General features: G+C 37.5%; 3 protein-coding genes, 1 non-coding gene and 1 pseudogene across 4 annotated transcripts; 2 read left to right on the top strand and 3 right to left on the bottom strand.

Moving 5' to 3' along the window:
* Positions 1 to 740: 740 nt before the first annotated feature.
* Positions 741 to 3,082, top strand: LOC103927609 (vacuolar protein sorting-associated protein 22 homolog 1). The gene is made up of 7 exons (XM_009336545.3): positions 741 to 987; positions 1,072 to 1,182; positions 1,392 to 1,527; positions 1,652 to 1,806; positions 2,416 to 2,523; positions 2,616 to 2,705; positions 2,819 to 3,082. The coding sequence occupies exons 1-7, from the start codon at positions 937 to 939 to the stop codon at positions 2,918 to 2,920; spliced, it is 753 nt and encodes a 250-aa protein (XP_009334820.2). The 5' UTR covers positions 741 to 936; the 3' UTR covers positions 2,921 to 3,082.
* TRNAM-CAU lies at positions 743 to 814 on the bottom strand. The gene has a single exon. It is a non-coding gene; the product is annotated as a tRNA-Met (tRNA).
* LOC103927630 (fatty acid desaturase 4, chloroplastic-like) lies at positions 3,017 to 4,427 on the bottom strand. The gene has a single exon (XM_009336573.3). It carries the CDS (start codon positions 4,384 to 4,386, stop codon positions 3,442 to 3,444), a length of 945 nt encoding a protein of 314 aa, XP_009334848.2. The 5' UTR covers positions 4,387 to 4,427; the 3' UTR covers positions 3,017 to 3,441.
* A 5,515-nt stretch (positions 4,428 to 9,942) lies between these two features.
* LOC103927629 lies at positions 9,943 to 13,661 on the top strand. Its single transcript, XM_009336572.2, has 7 exons — positions 9,943 to 10,353; positions 11,021 to 11,161; positions 11,260 to 11,625; positions 11,759 to 12,004; positions 12,506 to 12,598; positions 12,738 to 12,938; positions 13,164 to 13,661. The coding sequence occupies exons 1-7, from the start codon at positions 10,048 to 10,050 to the stop codon at positions 13,377 to 13,379; spliced, it is 1,569 nt and encodes a 522-aa protein (XP_009334847.2). The 5' UTR covers positions 9,943 to 10,047; the 3' UTR covers positions 13,380 to 13,661.
* A 1,044-nt stretch (positions 13,662 to 14,705) lies between these two features.
* Positions 14,706 to 15,491, bottom strand: LOC125478815 (annotated as a pseudogene).
* Positions 15,492 to 20,743: the final 5,252 nt, after the last annotated feature.

The following is a 20,743-nucleotide window of genomic DNA, read 5'->3' as shown; positions in this document are numbered from 1 at the left end:
GCCCAGTTTTCTTGATTTCTAGGCTCTGGACACATGTCCGTACCTTTCTTTGCTTCTAATAACAATATACATTCATACAACAAGCTACATACTAGCTTTAAGAAAATTAGTCATACTAAGGTATGAAGGTAAAGTAAAAGGATTTTCTTATCTGTGAGATTTCAGCCGACAAAGGTGAGAGGTAAGTAGCGCTTCACCGGATTAATGGTGTTATGCTTTCCACTAACACGAGAGCTTCTTGTGCTGATAACGTGTTGTGAAATCGACGATATATGTGCAGTGGAACATAAAGTAAATGAGACATAATATTTACGAGGTTCGGAAAGTGTGCCTACATCCTCAGGATAGTAGAAGTGGTATCTCTCAATAATCATACTGAAATTACAAAATAATGGAAACAATACAATGTATTTATGCTTCTCTATCATATTTGTAAGTTGATAGGTCTTTATATAGAGAAACTATATCTTCTTTTTTAAAGTTAAAAAATATAAAAGTAAACAGCACAACTTCAATATTTGTTAGCTGTTGTGATTTTTTCTTCAAGTGGGTCATCCAACTTTGTAATAACTCGTGTATTAACGTACTTTGATTCTCATTTTATTTGCAAGAGTGTGCAGTGGAGAAGGGGTCTCTGCGAACCACTGCCCTTTCTTCAAAGTGTCAACATTTTGGAACTTTTGAGTTCTCTAAATTTGCGGTTTCGCTCAGCATGAAAAAAAAAAAAAAAAAAAAGTTTATATATCAGAGCCAGGTTTCGATCCTGGGACCTGTGGGTTATGGGCCCACCACGCTTCCGCTGCGCCACTCTGATTGTTGAAAACTCACCTCCCACAAATATATTTATTGAAAATTAAGATTTTGCTAAGTTAATGTTTGGGAGTTGGCTTCCCCGTCCTCAACTCCACTGAAGCGGGTCGCAGAAGAAGAGCAACGATGAGGAGGAGACCTGGAATCGGCGGCTTGCAGAACGCCGCCGCCTCTAGGGTTTGTGATTTTTCTTCTTCTCCGCCCTGATTTCGGCTGCCAATTCCTGGAATCCGATTACCCAGATCTGTCCTTTATTTGCAGGACCAATATCGTCTGCTGGGCGAGAATGTTGCCAAGATCAGAACCGATCTCATGAAGGAGCAGCTCACCACTTTCCGAACCCAGTTGGAAGATTTCGCTCGAAAGCATAAGGTCCCATTTTTCTTCTCAATCAATCAATTTCAGTACCAAATTATGTCAAAAATGTTTACTGTTTGGCAAGTGGTAGATTGTCCTGGCGGATAGATTCTTCCTCTTAATCCATTGCGTTTCGGGTTCAAACCCTCCCCTTCCTTCCGTAAGACTAGGATATCGCTTCGTGGTACAAAGTTTATATCGACTGTTTGATATGGATGATGCAGAATGACATTCGAAAGAACCCAGCTTTCAGATCACAATTTCACAACATGTGCACGAAGGTCGGAGTAGATCCCTTGGCATCCAATAAGGGTTTCTGGGCAGAGCTTTTGGGGATTGGTGATTTCTACTATGAACTTGGTTGGTACCCATCTTCTTAATATCATTGCATATCCTTTAATTGGCTGTGAATTCATTTGGTTGTTGCCAAGATTGTTCGGATATATATGTGTGATCTAAAAGGGAGCGAATTTGGTTAGGACAGGGGTGCAAATTGTTGACATTTGCTTGGCAACAAGACCCCACAATGGGGGTTTGATCAACCTGCAGGAACTCTGCAGTCTGCTTCGTCAGAGGCGGAAGAGTGACCGTGAAGCTGTTTCCGAGGATGATTGCCTGCGTGCTATAAGCAAGCTCAAGGTAATTTGTTTTAGCTTTTCCATACATTACATGTACAAGTTTCCTTCAGAGTTGATGCGAACAAGGCACTTTGTTTAGAAGACCTTAGTCAAGTGATTTCCACCCAGACTGAGAGTAAGAGTAGTGGATTGTTTGCTCCTACGGTTTTACTAGAAGAGTTTCACCATGAATTCATGCCACATTTTTTGTCATGGGACAGACAACACTGCCTGGTGATTGCTGGAAGGGATATTAAGTTTTGTCATCATTGTCGATGATGGTAATAATTGTTAGAGTATATTCTCATCTTGAGGAAGAGTTGACTCTAAGTGAGTTTGTTACTGCGGCTGTATGAATAGCAAACAGTATAACTTTCTCTACTGACTTCATGCCACATTATGCAATTCATTTAGTACACGTCAAAGCTTACAATTCCTTCTTATTTTGACCTCATGTCAACTTCTGTATTTCATGATCTGGAATTGCATTATCACGTTATTGACTCTTAAGCATTTCATATACTCTCTCTTAAGCAATGCATCATATCGTATCCTTGCAGTACGATGTACCATACTAGCATGATTTTTTACTAAGTGACGCATTGTACTTACATGTATTACTTGATTCCAGGTATTAGGTAATGGTTATGAAGTTATTTCTGTTGGAAAGAGAAAGCTTGTTCGTTCTGTTCCAACTGAGTTGAACAAAGACCATAACGAAATTTTAGAGCTAGCCCAGGTTCCAATCTTTTGTTTTACCTTCCTCCTAACTACATGACATTTTATCATAGATTGATTATTTATCGTTATGCTCCGCTTCTGTTCTATTAGGCTCAAGGCTTTGTAACTGTCCCTGAGGTGGAGAGACGGCTATCTTGGACCACTGGTCGTGCAATCGATGCCTTTGACACTTTATTAGATGTAAGTTGATGACATTTACTAATCTACTCATATTAGTATCCTCTCTTGCCCTTTAGTCTATTTTAATTGTATAGTAGGATTCCCGGGGCTCAATAAACCATTGATTTTCTCAGGAGGGTCTTGCAATGATTGATGATGGTCACAAAGATGGTGTACGCCGATATTGGTTCCCCTGTGTATCTTCCATCTCCGCTCCACAAGGAGCCGACAGTTAACAAACACGAAATTTCTCAACATAATGGAGTTCAAAAGGGTTATAGGTGCATACCCAAACATTTGTGATTTATTTGTATTTTCCTTTTGTAATACTAGTTGGTTCAACAGACTGCTGCTGGATAATGTATTTCATCGTATAAAGAAGACGTTTACATTTGAAAGTTGCGTGTTTTCTTGATACATGAATCTTGAACTAGATGAAGCTGATACAATAACTGGTGATCCCATACATAGACATCAACTAATCTTTTGAAAGAAATACTGCATTATACATAAGCAGTGAGTAAATAATTCTGTGAACTGAAGAAATGGTGGGTAATCAATTATGGGAAGTGATTTCCGCACTTTCCGCCCTTCCCTATTCACCTATGACACCCCTCTCTTTATTTCCGTCGTTGATTCTCCTATAAATTATTCAATATAGAATTGAGGACTGTTGGACGTGAAAATGTAAGTGCGGAAATCACCTACTTTAATTAAAATCCCCAAAAGAACAAACATGTAAGGGGATAAAAAATGTTCATTGGGCTGGAAGTTGTGAAGCGGTTTCAATTTCTTCAGTCCATTCAGAGCTAGGCTCACTCCAAGACCTGGGTCTTAACCCAAGGTTAAAATACAAAACCATCTCCAATGCCTCGAAAACCTTGTGCTGATCCAAAAGCTCATTCCAAATCCCACTTACAATGCAGTAATTGTTGTTATAAGGCTGCCGATGGTGTGCTGCATGTTGCGACCGGGATACCAAGACTCCTAAATCTTGCAACGCCACCACGAGCGGTGGCAGGCGGCTTTTGGTGCCGTGAGCCCAAGCATGAAACTGTTGGCTAAACATAATGGAGCCGGAGCACACTGCAACAAACCCATTAACAACTGGATCATCACACACAAGGTCTATAGGAAGCACAATGAAAGTCACCACACGAGCTAAGGCATGTAAATTGTTGGCAAATTGGCGCTTAGTGATTGTCCAAGGCCACTTATGATGGCCTTGGAATGCTTCAATCTGGGCGCCAAAAATTGGAGTCGAGGCATCGCCATAATTGTCAATGCCCCAGTGGTACACTCCGGATCCGAGGTCTGCCAGCACATACCCAACCAAGGCTGCCAAAATGGGCTCGAGCCATATGTGTGAATTGGCTGCACAAGTTATGGACTTGGCTAGAGAAACAAGGACTGTGGTGCACCCACTTGCCACCCATGTACGGTGAAACCATGTGGATTGCAAACTTGGGTCATTGGGTTGAGGAGGACGGATGGTGGTGTGAGTGTCTGTCGGTAGGGCGGGTGAGGGTGAGGACGAGGGCTCGAGTCGCTGCAGTTGCGGTTTGATGACTAGCTTTTCGGGGGTGGGGTTCGCTTTTGTGGTGGTGGAGCAATGCACGCTAGCGCGGAGGATTGGAGAGTGGGAAGTCGGGACTTGGTTTTTGGGACTTGGGAGGAACTTGGTTTGGGTTAAGATAGCCATTGGAGGGTGCTAATGAGAAAAGAATACAAGAGGCTAACTCGAGGCAACATATATATATATATATATATATATATATTTGTTTGTGGTGATGAGAAGCCAAGCTGAGAAAATGTTGTGGCAGGCATAGGGTAGCGTGGGGTTATATACTCCTCAATCTCCTTCTTGTTACTTTGTCACAGATAATGTTCTTTTGGACTTAAAATGTCACCCTCCCCTCCCCCATACATAATACTCAAATATTACTATGATGATTTTTCTTTGTCGTTTAATTGTCAGATATTCAAACATATTAATTTGTATTTCTGTAGATATAAAATAGTTATTGATGTAAAACGTGTATTTGAACACGAATTTAAATAACTTATAGCTCAGGTAATTACAAATGCAAGTTATTATCAACTCGGCAACGTCTCATTAACAAGAGAACATTCATTGCATGCTTCTGACACAGCTCGAGCTTTGGACAATGCTAGTGGACACGTTTTTGTATTCAACTAGACCACGCAAAAAACTCAGTTGAACAGTCAATGGCCTTTCATATGGCAAATTACAAACGTGGAAACATGTCAGCTGTTTAATTGTGTGGTCATTAGCAAGGTTTGAGATGGGGTGGTGGAATTCTTCGTTTCTCCTTGAGAATGCTTCTTGTAAATTACAGGACTAAAAGTACTCGGCTGCGAATATTAGTCCTCCAGCATCATTCAAATTATGGGTGAGAATAAAAAACCCGTGAATTGAGAACCGAAACAAACCGAATCAATTAGCCGAAAATAACCCAGTTGAACAAAACCAAAACCGGAACAAAGCGGCCTAAAACAGTTCAGTTTCTAGTTTTTGCTTTCAAAAATCTGGTTCAAACCGAACCGGGAGTGAATGTGTGTGTGTGTGTTTTTTTTTTAACAAACAATATTATCTACATTGAGGGGGTGGGGAAGTGGGATGAGCCTCATAATAAGCTAGCAATAATATAGTTAAAATCCATCTTTAGCGAGAATCGAACCTAAGATATCTCATTTACTAGTGAAAAGGAATACCACTAAACCGTAATACTAAGTAGCAGATTTGCATAACCCACTTGTTTCTCGAGAAGAGATGGGAAACATGCTCAATTTCATTTGATTGAATAGTTGACCCAGCTCCTTGTTGTTTGAAGAAACCCTCCGCTTCAATTGGTTAATTTTTTATATTTATTCTTTATTTTCTTTATTCCTTTTATTCTAGTAAAGTAAATAAATAACAAAAAGGGAGCTGTGGATTCTTGCACAATACATTTTCATGTATGTTATGGCTTAAGTAATTAGGCTTCATTCTATAAGCTCAACCGACCATTCCTCTATCCCAACTCAAAACCCAAGGTCCCGTTTGATGGGCTAAATAGGATAGACTGTGATCAATTAAAATGAACTTAAGTCCAATCCGTTGTTTGTTGTCGCAAAATTTAAGATGGATATAACTGGACATAATGTGTTATGAATATATAATAGAGTGAGTTATCTAACCTATTCTTAGAGCATTCCCAATGAAGGGCTCTATATATTTATGGCTGAAAAAGTGGTGGGTGGTGGATATAACCAATTTTAGAGCTCTGAGGAATCTTTAGGGCTTTATAAAAGAACCTCTCTCAATAGGGGGCTATTTCTTTCGGGCTTTATATAGAGTTGTATATATTTATTTATGTGATAATTTGATTATGTGATATATATATATATATATATTTTTTGTGTTAACTTTTCTTAAGTTGATTTTTGGACGTATTATCTTCTTCTTCTTCTTCTTCTTTTTTTATTTTTTTTATTTTTTAATGAATTTTTAAACCTAAAAAGGTTCAAAATTTTGACATAGTTATATTTCATCACTTATGAACCGTTCATTGGATTAGATTTACTTATCTCAATCTCATCCGTTGAAAGATACAAACCCTCACTTCATCCTCTGAAATAATTTGATTTTCACGTGCAACACAACCATGTACCTAGCACCAAATGGTAAATTAGAATTATGCAATTTTGAAAAAAATTATTTGAAAATTTTCACCCACCAATGCCCATAAACGTTAAATCAATTTGAAGTTTTAATTCTTATGGAATTTAAAACAATCATTAATTAGCCGAATTGCAATAAATTACAAATAAACACAACCAAATGTTTCATCACATAAGAAGGGGCATTTTGGGACTATAGAACTTTGTAATCTGAGTCATTTAGCAAATTTAATGAATTTTTTTTTTTTTTTTTGTTAAAACTCAATACACAGGTTTAAGTCAGGAAAAAATCTATATGATGTGTTAAAGTTTTAAAGGGGAATCCAAATTTTTAGATAAATAAAAGTGAGCCTTTTTACTATAATAGCTTATATCATTTTATGTCTTAAACATTAAACATACAAACAAAATGTAGGAGGATCTTTGGAACAAAAATATGTAAGAAAAAAGAATTAAAAAAAAAAAAGAATAAAAGGAGAGTATAAGTGTATTAGCAAATGAAAGGAGAGTGAAAGAATTTGGCTGACATGGGTTGCTACTTTTCTCGTGGGAGCCCACTGTTTTTTGAAGCTAGATGCATCCCAATTTTATGTTACCCAATAAAGAAAGTTGCTAGCCAAAGTGGTGGATCTAGTCCCATTTTTCAGCTTATTGGGGATGAAAAATTTCTCACTAAGACTTTAAATGTAGTAACCTCATGGAGGATAAAGCCTCTATTGAGGAAGCTCTTATACATGGGTTAAAACTCTTATCTTACAAATGCCAATCCAATCATATCTCTAAAATCCAATCTCATCCAGCTCACCAAACGAGCCCTAAATATTTTTCAAAGCCAAATACCAACTTACTAACCAGTTTAGAGGTGAACTGGCTAAATCGAACTGTATATTCCCTTATTCCAAACTAAAGAACAATACTTGACTTCACAAAAATATGAAGGAAATTTTCGACAAAACCACTTCATGACCGATTGTGCTAAAAAACAATTGGGTCACTAAAGGGGATAGGGCCCATAGGCATAAGCCCGACCCTATATGGGACTGTTTTCGGCTCTCTTTTTTTTTTAAATAATTTTTTTTTAGCACATGATATTACCTTTTTGGATTTCGTCAATTTAAAATATAAGTCAGATAGGCAGAGTAATGTATATTTATTCATGCATGTAAGTTTAAATCTTTCTTGTAAAATAAAGTAGATTAGCTTATACGGATTTCAAGCAATGATAATGACACACTCGTCAAGTAGTTGATGATGTCATTCAAGTCCTCAGAAGCATCTAGCAAGATTCTCTAATAAGATCAACATATACGGCATCCTTCAAATGAATTTCTTGTCAATATTACAATAATTGCTCATCAATTTTAAAATTATAAAAGATTAGAGCATTATTGGTCCTAAATTTTGGCTCAATTGGAGTTCTGATCCTAAAACTCAAAATTCATTATTCTTGATTCTTAAACTTACCATTGTGTAGAGCAACACGAATTCTTACAAAGTTACCCGAGAACAATTGCTGTGATAAACTTTGTAGATCCATGCAGATCTACCATTAATATTATCGATATTGTCTCAACTTAACCACTTATTATTAGGTGTTGAGTTTTATGCATCAGTGATATTATTATTAAGGATGAAAACTCTCATACATTAATTATATATTATTTTGTCATATGATGGAATCATATTCTCTGACATACTACACCTTGTATTAGTTCATGGACTAATATTTTGAATTTTTTGTTCAGAGACCATTGTTTTTATTAAGTTTTATAATTGAATTAAATTTGGATAAGAATAATGGAGTTTTCCTCAGCAAAGCAATATAATTTGATGTTCCAAAGTATGACGTGAAACTTTGAAAGCGATCAGTTGAGGTGAAGCTGAATGCAAAAAGTAGAAACTTTTGTGCGTGTATGTCGTCGGATTGGCTTTATTCCTATTAACTTTTTCACTGTTCTGGTTTTATATCTTTATCTAGCCGACTTGGATTGGCTTGGAAACTCATAATATTTCGAAATTCTAAATATTTGGAGAATATATATCGAAGGTTCGAGATTCTTTTTCGTACATGTGATAGCTGATTAGGTGTTTTATTATTGTTATCTTGCTTTAACAAATTCATCTCTAGATCATTATCTTGATTACTAGAGTATTGTACCTAATTGACACCTCTATATTGTTTAATATAATAAATAAAATACCAATATATCGTTGCTTTTTGCTTGTCAAAAAAAATATGTATTTGATAAAATTTTGAAACTATTAAGTCTTTGTTGGTCAACGCATGATCAATTTGTTTTATAATCTTCATACTTTATGTGCATGTTTGAAAAATGTTTTTAAAATAACTTAAAAACTAATTTTGAATTACAAAAATAAATTATTTTCTTGAAAAATACTTGAAATGAACTTTTTTTTTTTGGAACAAATGATATTATCTATACTAAGGGATGGAGAGTGAGCTAAGACTCACAATGGGCTAACAATAATGTGGTTCAAATTCGCCTTTGATGATAATTGAACCTAAGGTCTCTTACTTATAAATGAAGAGAAATATTATTAGACTGTATATTACTAAGTGGCTACTTGAAATGTTTTTTGGAAACATATTTCTCATGAACTTGAAACTTCAATGCAAAGACGATAAACACACTAATGCAGACTAGCCAACTAGTCTATGTCTTTTTTTTCCTGCAAGTATTTAACATCTCAAATTTGAAAAACAAAATAAAATCATAGCATTATTTTTCTTGGTGAATAAATCGGAGCGATTTTTCAAAGTATTTGAAACGAGGTTTTGTGCATTGTGTGTCATGACATGATATGAAAGAAGAGATTACATACATCTTCATTTTCTCTTCAATTGTAATATAACATGTAGTATACCGGACCATATAATAAGTAAAGTGATAAAATCACTTAATGAATCTCCATCCTACAACCACCATCCATCAAAGCCAATGTGTCTCACTTGTTTTGGCCCTCAAATTTATATCCCTTCACAGCTTTGCACCAGACCTGCATGCCGGAAAACTAAAACGATGGTGTTTTAGCTGTCCCCTTAGCCTCATCCCTTTTCTTTTTGTGTTGGTTTTTTGTTCTACTTGCAAGGACGTGTTGGTGGTTCAGATTTGATGGCGCTTCTCTGGTGCGTCGGTTTTAATGATGAAGTTTGGTTGGGAATACTTTCTTGTTGCGGGTTGAAAAGTTTTGTGATGCGATAGCTTCATCGAATACAACGCGAAGTTGGTTTTCTTAGGGGGTTACACTTTTAATTGTTGGCGAAGTGGTTGCAGTGGTGATGGTACACTGCTTGACAGAGATTAGGGTTATAGTTTTTCTTTTATGGTATTGTCTTAATGTTAAATGAACTATTTGGCTATCCCGAGCTTTTTTTTTTTATTTGGCTGTTTATCATATAGCTTATATTGGGCCGTTTTCCATTTAATAAAATTCTATGCAATCGAAGAAAATAAATTAAACATGGTAGAAATCATTCCAAAAACGAGGGAAAAGGGAAAAAATAAAAATAAATACAAACTCGTCGATGGAAATGGTGATACGAAATTAATTAGAAAACGTTTCTACCTCTAACGAAACGGGTTGAAGACTTGAAGTTCAACTACCTGAGGGATCTCCCTCTCCTCTGGCTCTGACAGACTCACACACAGAGACAGCCATGGCTTCCTCTCCCTCCCTACTCTTCGCAGCCGCCATAACGGCCCTCACTTTGCTCTCCGCACAGTCCGTCAAACTACCATTTCACCCCCGCGACGTCCTCCCTCTCCTGCCCAGACAGATTTCATGGCCAATCCTCAACTCTCTGCACAGCGCGGTCGACCTCCTGCCCACTTTCGTCGGCTCGGCGTCGTCCCCCAACCACATCGTGGAGTGGAAAGGCGCGTGCTTTTACCAAAACACAGCGTGGATGGAGTTCCACAACAAGACTGGCAGCGAATTCGGCGGCGGAACTCTTCATCTCAAGGTCTCGAATCAAGCTCTGGGCGTTTTTTTTAAAATTTCGTTTTCGAGTTTGGTTTTTGGAAATTTGGAGTTTTTGAGTATGTGGATTGTTGGGTATTGAGATTCTTTAGCTGGGTTTGTGGAAATTCGAAGTTTTGGTTATCAGGACACAAAATTTGAAAATTTTAAGGCGGTTTCTAGTCGAATAAGAAGTAATTTATGGTTTACTTTCAGGGATTTTAGTTTGCTATCAGGTGAATTAGTAGAAATTTGGACAGTTGGTTTTGTGGTTATTGAAGTTGTTGACTATATAGTGGGAGCTTAGGCTTGTGCGTTTACTGCTTTTGGTTTTTTCTCAGGTTCAGTGAACCAATTGGTAAATTTATTGGACACATCAGAGTTGGGGAAGTTGGATAGTAAGGGCCGTTGATGACCATTTTGATTTCAGTTTTCGGTTTTCATTTTCACTTCAGAAATGAAAACTGAAAGTAGAAATAAAAGTAAAAAATAAAAAAATTGAAAACCGAAACTGAAATAGTTATCAAACCGACCTAAGATAATTACTTTCGAGTTGAGCTTCTGGTACCAGGTGTGTGGATATAGGTGTATGATCTTACGTTTTAGTTTGATAGTGGGTTTTTCATACTTGTATTTTAACTATTAAAAACTGAATCTGTGTTTGTGTGCAGGTTAGTAAGGCTCACAGTTGGACATGTATGGATATTTATGTCTTTGCAACTCCATATACTGTCACATGGGATTACTATTTCCTATCTCGGGAGCATACACTTGAGTTTAAAGAGTGGCAAGGAAAAGATGAGTTTGAATATGTGAGTTGCCACTTTCTAATTCGGATATTATTTGATGTTTAGATTTGCTTTGAAAGGAAAAGTTGGGTTTAATGTGGTCATTAATCTTACCTTTACAGGTGAAAAACAGGGGAGTTTCTATTTTCCTTATGCAAGCAGGGATGATAGGCACCCTTGAAGCGTTGTGGGATGTCTTCCCACTGTTTACAAATACTGGATGGGGTGAGAATTCCAATATTGGGTTTCTCGAGAAGCACATGGGTGCTTCCTTTCATCAGCGTCCTCAACCTTGGGTAACAAATATTAGCATTGATGATATTCACTCTGGAGATTTCCTAGCAATATCCAAGATTCGTGGGCGGTGGGGTGGATTTGAGACTCTAGAGAAGTGGGTGAGTGGAGCTTATGCTGGTCATTCTGCTGTTTGTTTAAAGGATTCTGAAGGAAAGCTATGGGTTGGAGAATCAGGACACGAAAATGAGAAGGTGAGCTGCAAAGTTTATAAAATATTATATTTTGTTATACATCTGTTTACCCATAATTCAATCTGTTAATGTTAAACGGGTTGCTTTTGGTAAAATTATTGTTCAAGTCACGCCTTTTCTTTTCATGTTGTAGGGAGAAGATATTATTGCTGTGCTGCCATGGGATGAGTGGTGGGAATTTGAGCTAAATAAAGATGATTCCAATCCTCATATTGCATTGCTTCCCTTGCATCCTGATATACGAGCAAAGTTTAATGAGACTGCTGCCTGGGAGTATGCAAGGAGCATGGAAGGCCAGCCTTATGGTTATCATAACATGATATTCAGCTGGATAGATACTATAGAAGACAACTATCCACCCCCTTTGGATGCTCACCTGGTACCATATTTTAACTGCATTTAAGATTTCATTATCAAGCTACGTTACGGTATTAGTAAATGCTAGAATCGCAACTAATCTCCTAGTATTTCTTTTGGCATGATTATTTATTTCTTATTTAGTGATTATATTGAACTTGGTGGTTTCCATTACCCGTCTGGGTTGAGTCCTGGGATTCCATAGAGGAAGTGAAAAGGCAACTGTTAGATGCTTTACCCCAATCTTCTCTTTATGATTAATAACTTACTGGCTTTCACACAACCACTTTCATAAACATGATGGGTACGGATGTATTTATATCAAAGTGCTGATGCAGAAGTATTATGATTGTTTCGTAGCTGACTAGAAGGGGTCTGTGATGGGGATAAAGGTAGAAAGAAATACCTTTTTAGGCTCATAATTAGGCTCTCTCTCTCTCTCTCTTTGCTTGTGGATGCTTCTGTGAGCTTCAAGATGTTTTCTTAAACATTTTTCCTGATCATTAGCTCTATGATTATGCAGGTGGCTTCCGTTATGACTGTTTGGAATCGAATACAGCCTGCATATGCTGCAAACATGTGGAATGAAGCATTGAACAAGAGACTTGGAACACAGGTGTTTTAAACTTTTTCCTGGCATTGCAATATCAATTGGTCAAGATTTTTATTTTTGGTTTGAAGTTAAGCAATTAGTCAATATTGTTGAGTCGCTATATCCATTTGAGTTTCTGATGTACCCCTTGCATTTCGTGCAGAACCTTAGTTTTCCCGATATTCTAGTTGAAGTTGAAAAGAGTGGATCTTCTTTTGATCGACTGCTGACAATTCCCGAACAGGATGATTGGGTATACAGTGATGGGAAGTCAACATCGTGTGTGGCCTTCATTCTTGAAATGTATAAGGAGGCAGGACTGTTTGATCCAATTGCAAGTTCTATCCAGGTCACTGAATTTACGGTGAGTTTATCGTGAACAAAATTTAATCTGTTTGCCTTGAATAACGAGGCCACCTTTTTGCAAGGAGGAGAATTGATATAATAGTAATGTTTTTACTTGCTAATAGGTTAATGTAGCTCTCAATTGAGAAAGTCATTAGATTGTGGTACTTTGTAACGAAGTTGTTTCATAAGGAGTTTACATGTTGGTTTGTATTAATTTAACTTTTTTCTGTCATTAATGCAGATAAAAGATGCTTACATGCTCAATTTCTTTGAAAACAATTCAAGCCGCCTGCCAAAGTGGTGCAATGATGGGGACACTGTGAAGCTTCCCTTCTGTCAAATTAAAGGGAAGTATCGAATGGAATTACCCTTATACAACACTATGGAACCGTACCCCCATATGAACGAAAGGTGCCCATCACTGCCCCCTAAGTACTCCCGGCCGCGGAATTGCTAAGTCTTCAATTTGTTGCGTTTACAAATTTGTTACGCCTGTGGTCAAAGTCATTCTCGTTTCTTGTAAGTATGTTCATCTGTCGGGGTACAAATGGAGGCAGTGTTAGTTTTCCAATTGCTATACAATGTAGATGATAAATGGACTACGAATCTGAATGTGAAGGGGTGTTGCATTTCTTCATTTTCCAGAACGTGTTTGTTCGTTTTCTTCGTATTGTCATTCCGAACAGCTCTGTAATTGGGTGCCACAACATTATTGATGAGAACAGATGACTTTGTGCAAGATCTCTCTCGGTCGCTAATTCGTTGCAACAGGGGTTGATGCTGTGCATGCAGGGGTCTTGCAGTTATGCTCTCGTTCCGCATATAATTTCCCAATGCTCCGAATCCATGTTACAGTGGTGGTGCTCTTGTTTTTCTTTGCCTTTCTGTGCTACATACACACCATCTAGGATTTAAAAAGTTTACTGTCACTTCTTGCATGCCATGGCACTGATGGCATGCAATGCGACTGATGGCAGTATGGCATGAAGCATCTCAACAGTCGCATTGCATCAGTGCCTTTTATGAAAGAAAATTTCAAAATCTTGGCTTGATAAAAAATTATAAAAACGATTGTTTGGATATGCGAGCCAAAGTTGCAAAGAGCGTTGAGTGGCACACTACTAATCAACAGCAACGTGTGGGTGGGGTCTTATACAAAAAACCTCGATGTGATTAATAGTGGAAATTCAGGTTTTTTCGATGTGGGACTTCTACATTCTTCAGCAAATGTAAATATACCTTGAGGAAGGGCTGCATAAACAGCAGGTTCATGAGCTAGAGCCCGCAGAAGAAAAGTTATCACAACAGATGGGAGTGTCATGCGCTGCGAACATGACTCGAATGAAATTGTGCAAGTTCTCATTTCTGTTAAAGCTTCTTCATTGTCATCATTTCAGATTTTAAGCCAGCGTGCGACAAGGGCTTGTAAAGGAGAAGCGTTTTTTGGCTCGAGTTCTGCGCTTTTTCAGATATGAATTCCTTAATCATGTGTTGAACCTTCTTGCTTTCCTTGATGCTACGATTGTAAGGTGTGAAGGGCAAGTTAACTGGGGGGACTGACCACTTTCCTGCTATCATTTTTTCGAAACACTCCATGAGTTCATCTCTGCGAGTTCCTTGTTCAAGCCTGAAAAGCAGAGAGCACGTTATGTTGAACGTGAGGTTCTTCATCAGGGGCAATACCTATCAAACAACGGAAAACCTTGTTTAGTTCGAATTGATTTTCGTTTGTTTGAGTTCAGCTTCATCAATATATATATATATATATATATATATATATATATTTAAACTTTCATTGTATATTGAGAATTAGACTCTTGAGAAAGTTGTTAATAGGACTAAATTTAATGTTATTTGTTGCTTGCCATGCGCATGCATCTCAAGGTGCTTCCTGATGTCTTGGTCCATCTTCAAACATACTGTTTCACTGACTCAGGCTTCAACAACAATGTAAGAGCGTTTCTAATGCACTTGTGATCGTGGCCACTCAGCTTGGATATATCCGGTGACCCAAAATCGTATGAATGGACTCGTCGTTTTGTTGATTGGAAAGGTGCTCCACCAGTGGTGAATAGAAACTTGTTTGCAGCTAGCCTGTGCATGGATGAAAACGGTTGGTCTGTCAAAGAGACTCATCTTCGAAACTGGACCGTACTTTGCGATTCTTTGTTGAAGCCATGTTTCTGCGGTGTTGGCACGCATTGCTCGGAGGAGAGCGAGGCCTTGGCTGGTTACGGGAGTCCAAATGAGCTCGGAGGAACCTTTTTTGTTGTTTTTTTTGTTCTTGTTGCAAGGAGAAGCAAGATGGGAATGAGGAAGAGGAAAACTGTGAGAAGGGTGGCATCCATGATTTGTGAAAGGCTTATGTCTTGTTCTTGAGACAATTCAAGTGCATTACGGGGTTTCTTGCACACTACGCTCTTACCAGCTCCACTGAGGTTTCTTGGTTTGAAGAACCTCCAAACATTTTAATTGATGCTTTGTCTACAGATTGTAACCCTTAAAGTGGCTGGTTCTTTTCCTGGCGAGCTGCCTACTGCTCCTCTTGACTTATGAATGTATCGTTGCTTTCAAAAAAAAAAAAAAAAAAAAAAGTGCATTATGGGGTGCTAAAATGTCTTATTCTTCTTCATTTTTAATTATAAGAGAAGAAAAATACAAAATTAGGAAAATAAAATAAATTTGATCCCTAAATAAGTGATGAGTCCATATTATATTACACGATATATTTTACCCTTATCTTGGTATTAATAAATTAGTTATTTTGGTAGAATTTTGATACTTTGATATATGGTTCCAATGTAGGACATTCGACTTCCTTTGGAGCAAAACGTAATCAAACGGATGGAGTGATTCTAATTGGAGGATGTTTGTGAGTCTTTCAAGATGATTGTATCAAAAATTCAGATTTTTCTACTTAGCCATTTGACCGTAACAATGAAATAAAGGCATAGCACGCAGCTTTCCTAGATTTACGTTTCTGGATGTTTTGGGTATGTTGAAGGTCAATGTGACATATTTTGAGGAAGATTCCTTATGAGTATTTGTTAGGGGCGTCTCAAGCTTTAACAAGAGACTTTTTGGGAACAAATCAGAGATTTGGTGGGTCAAAAGTCTGATTTTCTGAGAAGTCCAAATTTCAATTTAAATAGGAAACCTTTTATTTTTTGTTTATTATTTTATTATGTTTCCTAGTTTTATTCTAAGACTTTTTAGGGTTTTATTTTGTAGTGGTATAAATAAGACTTTTTAGCCGTCAGGGTTAGAGGGGAATAAATAGGGGGAGAAGGCACACATTATTTTGGAGAATTTCAGACTTTTTACATACAAGTTGTTTTCAATCTTTTTTCTAGTTAATATATTTTCTTTAGTTTTTATAGTTGTTTGTAACTAATTTCCGTTTACTAGGGTAAAGCCATGAGCCTTAGCATGAATATGTGATTTTATTAATTTGCTTATGAATGGATGCACGCTTGCTTTGAATTATTAATCACCGTGATTAAACTATCTAATTGTCTTAGTGATTCGTGACCATTAGAGTTTTTAGACAAGTAATTTGATTCAATTTCTGTTGGAACATCACCTTGAAATTGAGGAGGGCTTCTTGTGATTAGTAATTGTAAGTTCACTTAAGGCAAACATCACGCTCTTAAGGGTTGCATGGTTTTTTTAAAGGGTTTTCACAAAGTTTAATGAGTCTTGCATGTTTATATTTGATCTAAACATCACATATGGGTTGCATGTTAGATATACGTTTTCGCTTAAACATCACAAGGAAAATATGCATTAGGAAAACCTAACCTTCAAAGCATGTGTATGAAAATTCATAAGTAATTGGTAAAATTATGTAGGATTGTTAAGGGGACGGCGGAACCGTAGGGCTTTGACAAATTCATTTTCCTTAAATTGTTTTTTAGTTGATTTCTTTAATTGTTTTATTTTGAAAATTGTTTTTATTATATTAAATTCTAAAATCAACATTTTCCGAACTTTGTTTTGAATAATTAACTAAGAGTTGGTTTTAAACACAAATTATTCATTCAATCCCTGTGGAAAATGACATTGCTTGAGATGCTATACTACCGTGTACTCTTGCAAGCATTTTTAAATGTTTTTATCCTTACTTTTATAGGTGGTAAAAGTCCTATTAAGAAATTGGCGCCGTTGCTAGGGATTGTTTCAAATAATTTGTGTTTATCATTTTCTTAGTTAATTATTTGTATATATCTTTTTATTTATTTGTTGATTTTATTTTTTTATTTGGTTCGCAGGTTATAGTTTGTTGAGTTTGAGAGCAAGTCCATGATGGAACCACCAACATGAGGATTACCGTTATGGGTTTCTTTAGTAGAAAAAGGTTTTTATGGATTTAAACCTACAGTTTGTGCCCTTTGCTGTTTGAAGACACATGATCTTTTGGAGTGCCCCGACAGAGAATATTTTCTTGAGTTTGTCCAAAAACATATCAATATGAGAATCGACTCAAAAAGGCCTTGGAACAATCCCTATTCAGAGTTCTACACTACAAGTTTGAAAAAACATCTTGAGCAATATTTTGAGGAACCTAATGTGCCACAAGAGCTCTCAGTGGAGGACAAACTTTCTATATTGTTGTAATCAACTGAGTTGTACATTGAAAGAACCCATCAAGGATTTCAAATTCAAGCATCAAACCGTGGGAACATCTTTAATGATCAGGAGGAGATTGTCTCAGGAATTGAGGAGCACTCTGCCAGCTATTCACGCCCATGGGAGGAAGCAACACATATGAATCTCTTCCCAGAACCAAGAGCCACCGATGTTTATGTACCACTAAAACCCTTCCCACAAAGGTTGCACGAATGCACAAAAATTGATGTGTTAGAAGCTATTTATACAAAATCAGAATTTGGTACATCACAAGATCAGCTTTTGGACAACTAACAAATCCGGATACAGGACAGCTACCTATTGATAAGAAAATCTTATTGGCTGTAATAGACAGTGGACCTGCACAGTCCATCAAACTCGAAGAAATGCCAGATGAGTCCTACGAACATGCAAAGATCTATATGGGAAAGAAGAAGCTTATTGACAGCCAAGTTCCACATAGAGAAATCCAGCCATTGCAAAAATTGTGGGTGTTAAATACAAGGTGGAAGCCAATTCAATAAATACCAAAACCTTACTGGAAGGGAGTCCAGGGACCTTATATAACATCCCACATCACCCAGGGGAGTGGATCCTGTAAGCCTTATATGTATATTCCCATCTCTACTTAGCACGAGGCCTTTTGGGAGCTCACTGGCTTCGGGTTTCATCGGAACTCCGAAGTTAAGCGCTAGGAAGTTCTCATGTGAGTTCCCAGAAACAAAACCGTGAGGGCATGGTCAGGGCCCAAAGCGGACAATATCTTGCTATGGTGGAGTCGAGCCCGGGATATGGTGGGGGCCCGGGCCAGGATGCGACAATTTGATATCAAAGCTAATCCCTGGTTGGAAGTGTGTCGACAAGGACGTTGAGCCCCTAAGGGGGGTGGATTATAACATTCCACATTGCCTAGGGGAGTGGATCATGTAAGCCTTATATGTATATTCCCATCTCTACCTAGCATGATGCCTTTTGGAAGCTCACTGGCTTCAGGTTCCATCGGAATTCCAAAGTTAAGCGAGATCGCAAGAGAGTAAATCCTAGGATGGGTGACCTACTAGGAAGTTCTCGTGTGAGTTCCCAGAAACAAAACTGTGAGGGCATGGTCATGGCTAGGGCTAGAGCTGGGCATTGGCCGGGCCGGGTGGGTATAACAAATTTTAATATAGGAACCGGACCTAACCCAACCGGTTTCAAACGGGCCGGTTCATGCCGGGTCAATGATCCTTTTTTTTTCTCTTCTTCTTTAACTTTCTCAATCGTTCCAGACTTCCAGTTCTCTATCTCTCTCTTCTCTGTCTCTTACAACTGCGTTTTTTGAGTTTTGTTCTTTCTGCAAATTGGATACATTTAACAATAGATACAGTTGGTATGTGTGAGTACCGCTGCTGATAATTCCAACCTCAACACTCAAGCAAACAATAGTGTCTTCAACCCAAAACTCTCCCTGTGATTCAGTCCGACTCTCTCCCTTTCTCTCTAAACTGAGTGCTCTCTCTCTCTCTCTCTCTCTCTATATATATATATATATATATATCTGATGCTCTTTATTCAGGCAAACCTCTCAGTCATTCTTCTTCTTTAAAAGAAAATTGTTGGAACTTTGTTTTATTTTCTGAGGAAAGACATTCATGCATTTGGGAATGAAATTGGGTCAGTGGATAATGTTGTGAAATTTTGTTCCTTTTTGGAGAATGATGTAATTTCATTTTTCATGCTTCATTGTGGTACTCGTTGATTTTATGGGAAAATTGGATTTTGGAGTTTTTCTTTTGTGAGAATTAACTCTCTCGATCGTTCCAGGAACCGGACCACCACCTTCTCCACGGAGGGTATTTGACAAAAAGGTCATCCCCTTTACTCTCATCTTTAAGCTCAGATCTTCCATGTCGCCAACGAGATCGAGACCTGCTGGATTTGAAGAATGGGTTTTTTCAATTTGCTGAGGTTTTTTCAATTTGTCTAATTTTTGAGATTTGATGGGAGAACTGGATCTATTTGGGTTTTATTTTCAATTGGGTTTTTTGGATTTGAAGAATGGTGGTAAAGATCGGTGTTTTTATTTTTCATTTTTTGTTTTTTGGTTTTTTCGTTTTTTGCTTTTCTGGATTTGAAGTCTAGGATGTCGTCGAGGACTCGAGAGAGGAAATGAGATTCAAGGAGGAGAGATCCAGGGAGGAGTAGGAAGTTCGACCCTAGACTGATATCATACATCTGTGTGCATGAGACTTGAACGACATAGATGTAATGATTGTAATCTCCACCAAAAGACACTAGGCACGGTTCGGGCCAGGGGCCCGTGTCTCTAGGAATTAGGAACCGCCCCGCCAATTGAAGGATGTTATATTTTTAAAGCTTGAGACGTCTTGAAAGACCTTTTGAGACGTCCCTATTTTTAAAGCTTGAGACGTCCCTATTTTTAAAGCTTGAGACCTTTTGGAGTGATTCTAATTGAAGGATGTTCATATTTTTCTACTTAGCCGTTTGACCATGGCAATGAAATACAGGGCTAGCGTGCAGCTTTCCCAGATTTACGTTTTTGGATGTTTTGGGTATTTTGAAGGTCAAGAAGACATATTTTGAGGAAGATTCCTTCTGAGTATTTGTTAGGGACGTCTCAAGCTTTAAAATGAGACCTTTTGGGACCAAATTGGAGATTTGGTCAGTCAAAAGTTTGATTTTCTAAGAAGTCTGAATTTCAGTTTAAATAGGAAACCTTTTATTTTATGTTTTATTAGTTTATTATGTTTCCTAGTTTTATTCTAAGACTTTTTAGGGTTTTATTTTGTAGTAGTATAAATAAGACTTTTTAGCCGTTAGGGTTAAAGGGGAAGAAATAGGGGGAGAAGGCACGCATTATTTTGGAGAACTTCAGACTTCTTACTTACAAGGTGTTTTCAATCTTTTTTCTAGTTAATATTTTTCTTTAGTTTTTATAGTTGTTCGTAACTAATTTCCATTTGCTAGGGCGAAACCATGAGCCTTAGCATGAATATGTGATTTTATTAATTTGCTTATGAATGGATGCATGCTTGTTTTGAATTATTAATTATCGTGATTAAACTATCTAATTGTCTTAGTGATTCGCGACCATTAGGGTTTTTAGACAAGTAATTTGATGCAATTTCTGTTGGAACATCACCTTGAAATTGAGGAGGGCTTCTTGTGACTAGTAATTGTAAGTTCACTTAA

Source organism: the organism of the source record quoted next, unplaced genomic scaffold, assembly GCF_019419815.1.
Source record: "Pyrus x bretschneideri cultivar Hongxiangsu unplaced genomic scaffold, Pyrus_bretschneideri_v1 Contig267, whole genome shotgun sequence".
Taxonomy (NCBI): Eukaryota; Viridiplantae; Streptophyta; class Magnoliopsida; order Rosales; family Rosaceae; genus Pyrus; species Pyrus x bretschneideri.
Note: the sequence above shows the minus strand (reverse complement) of the source record. Positions and strands in the feature narration are given on the sequence as shown.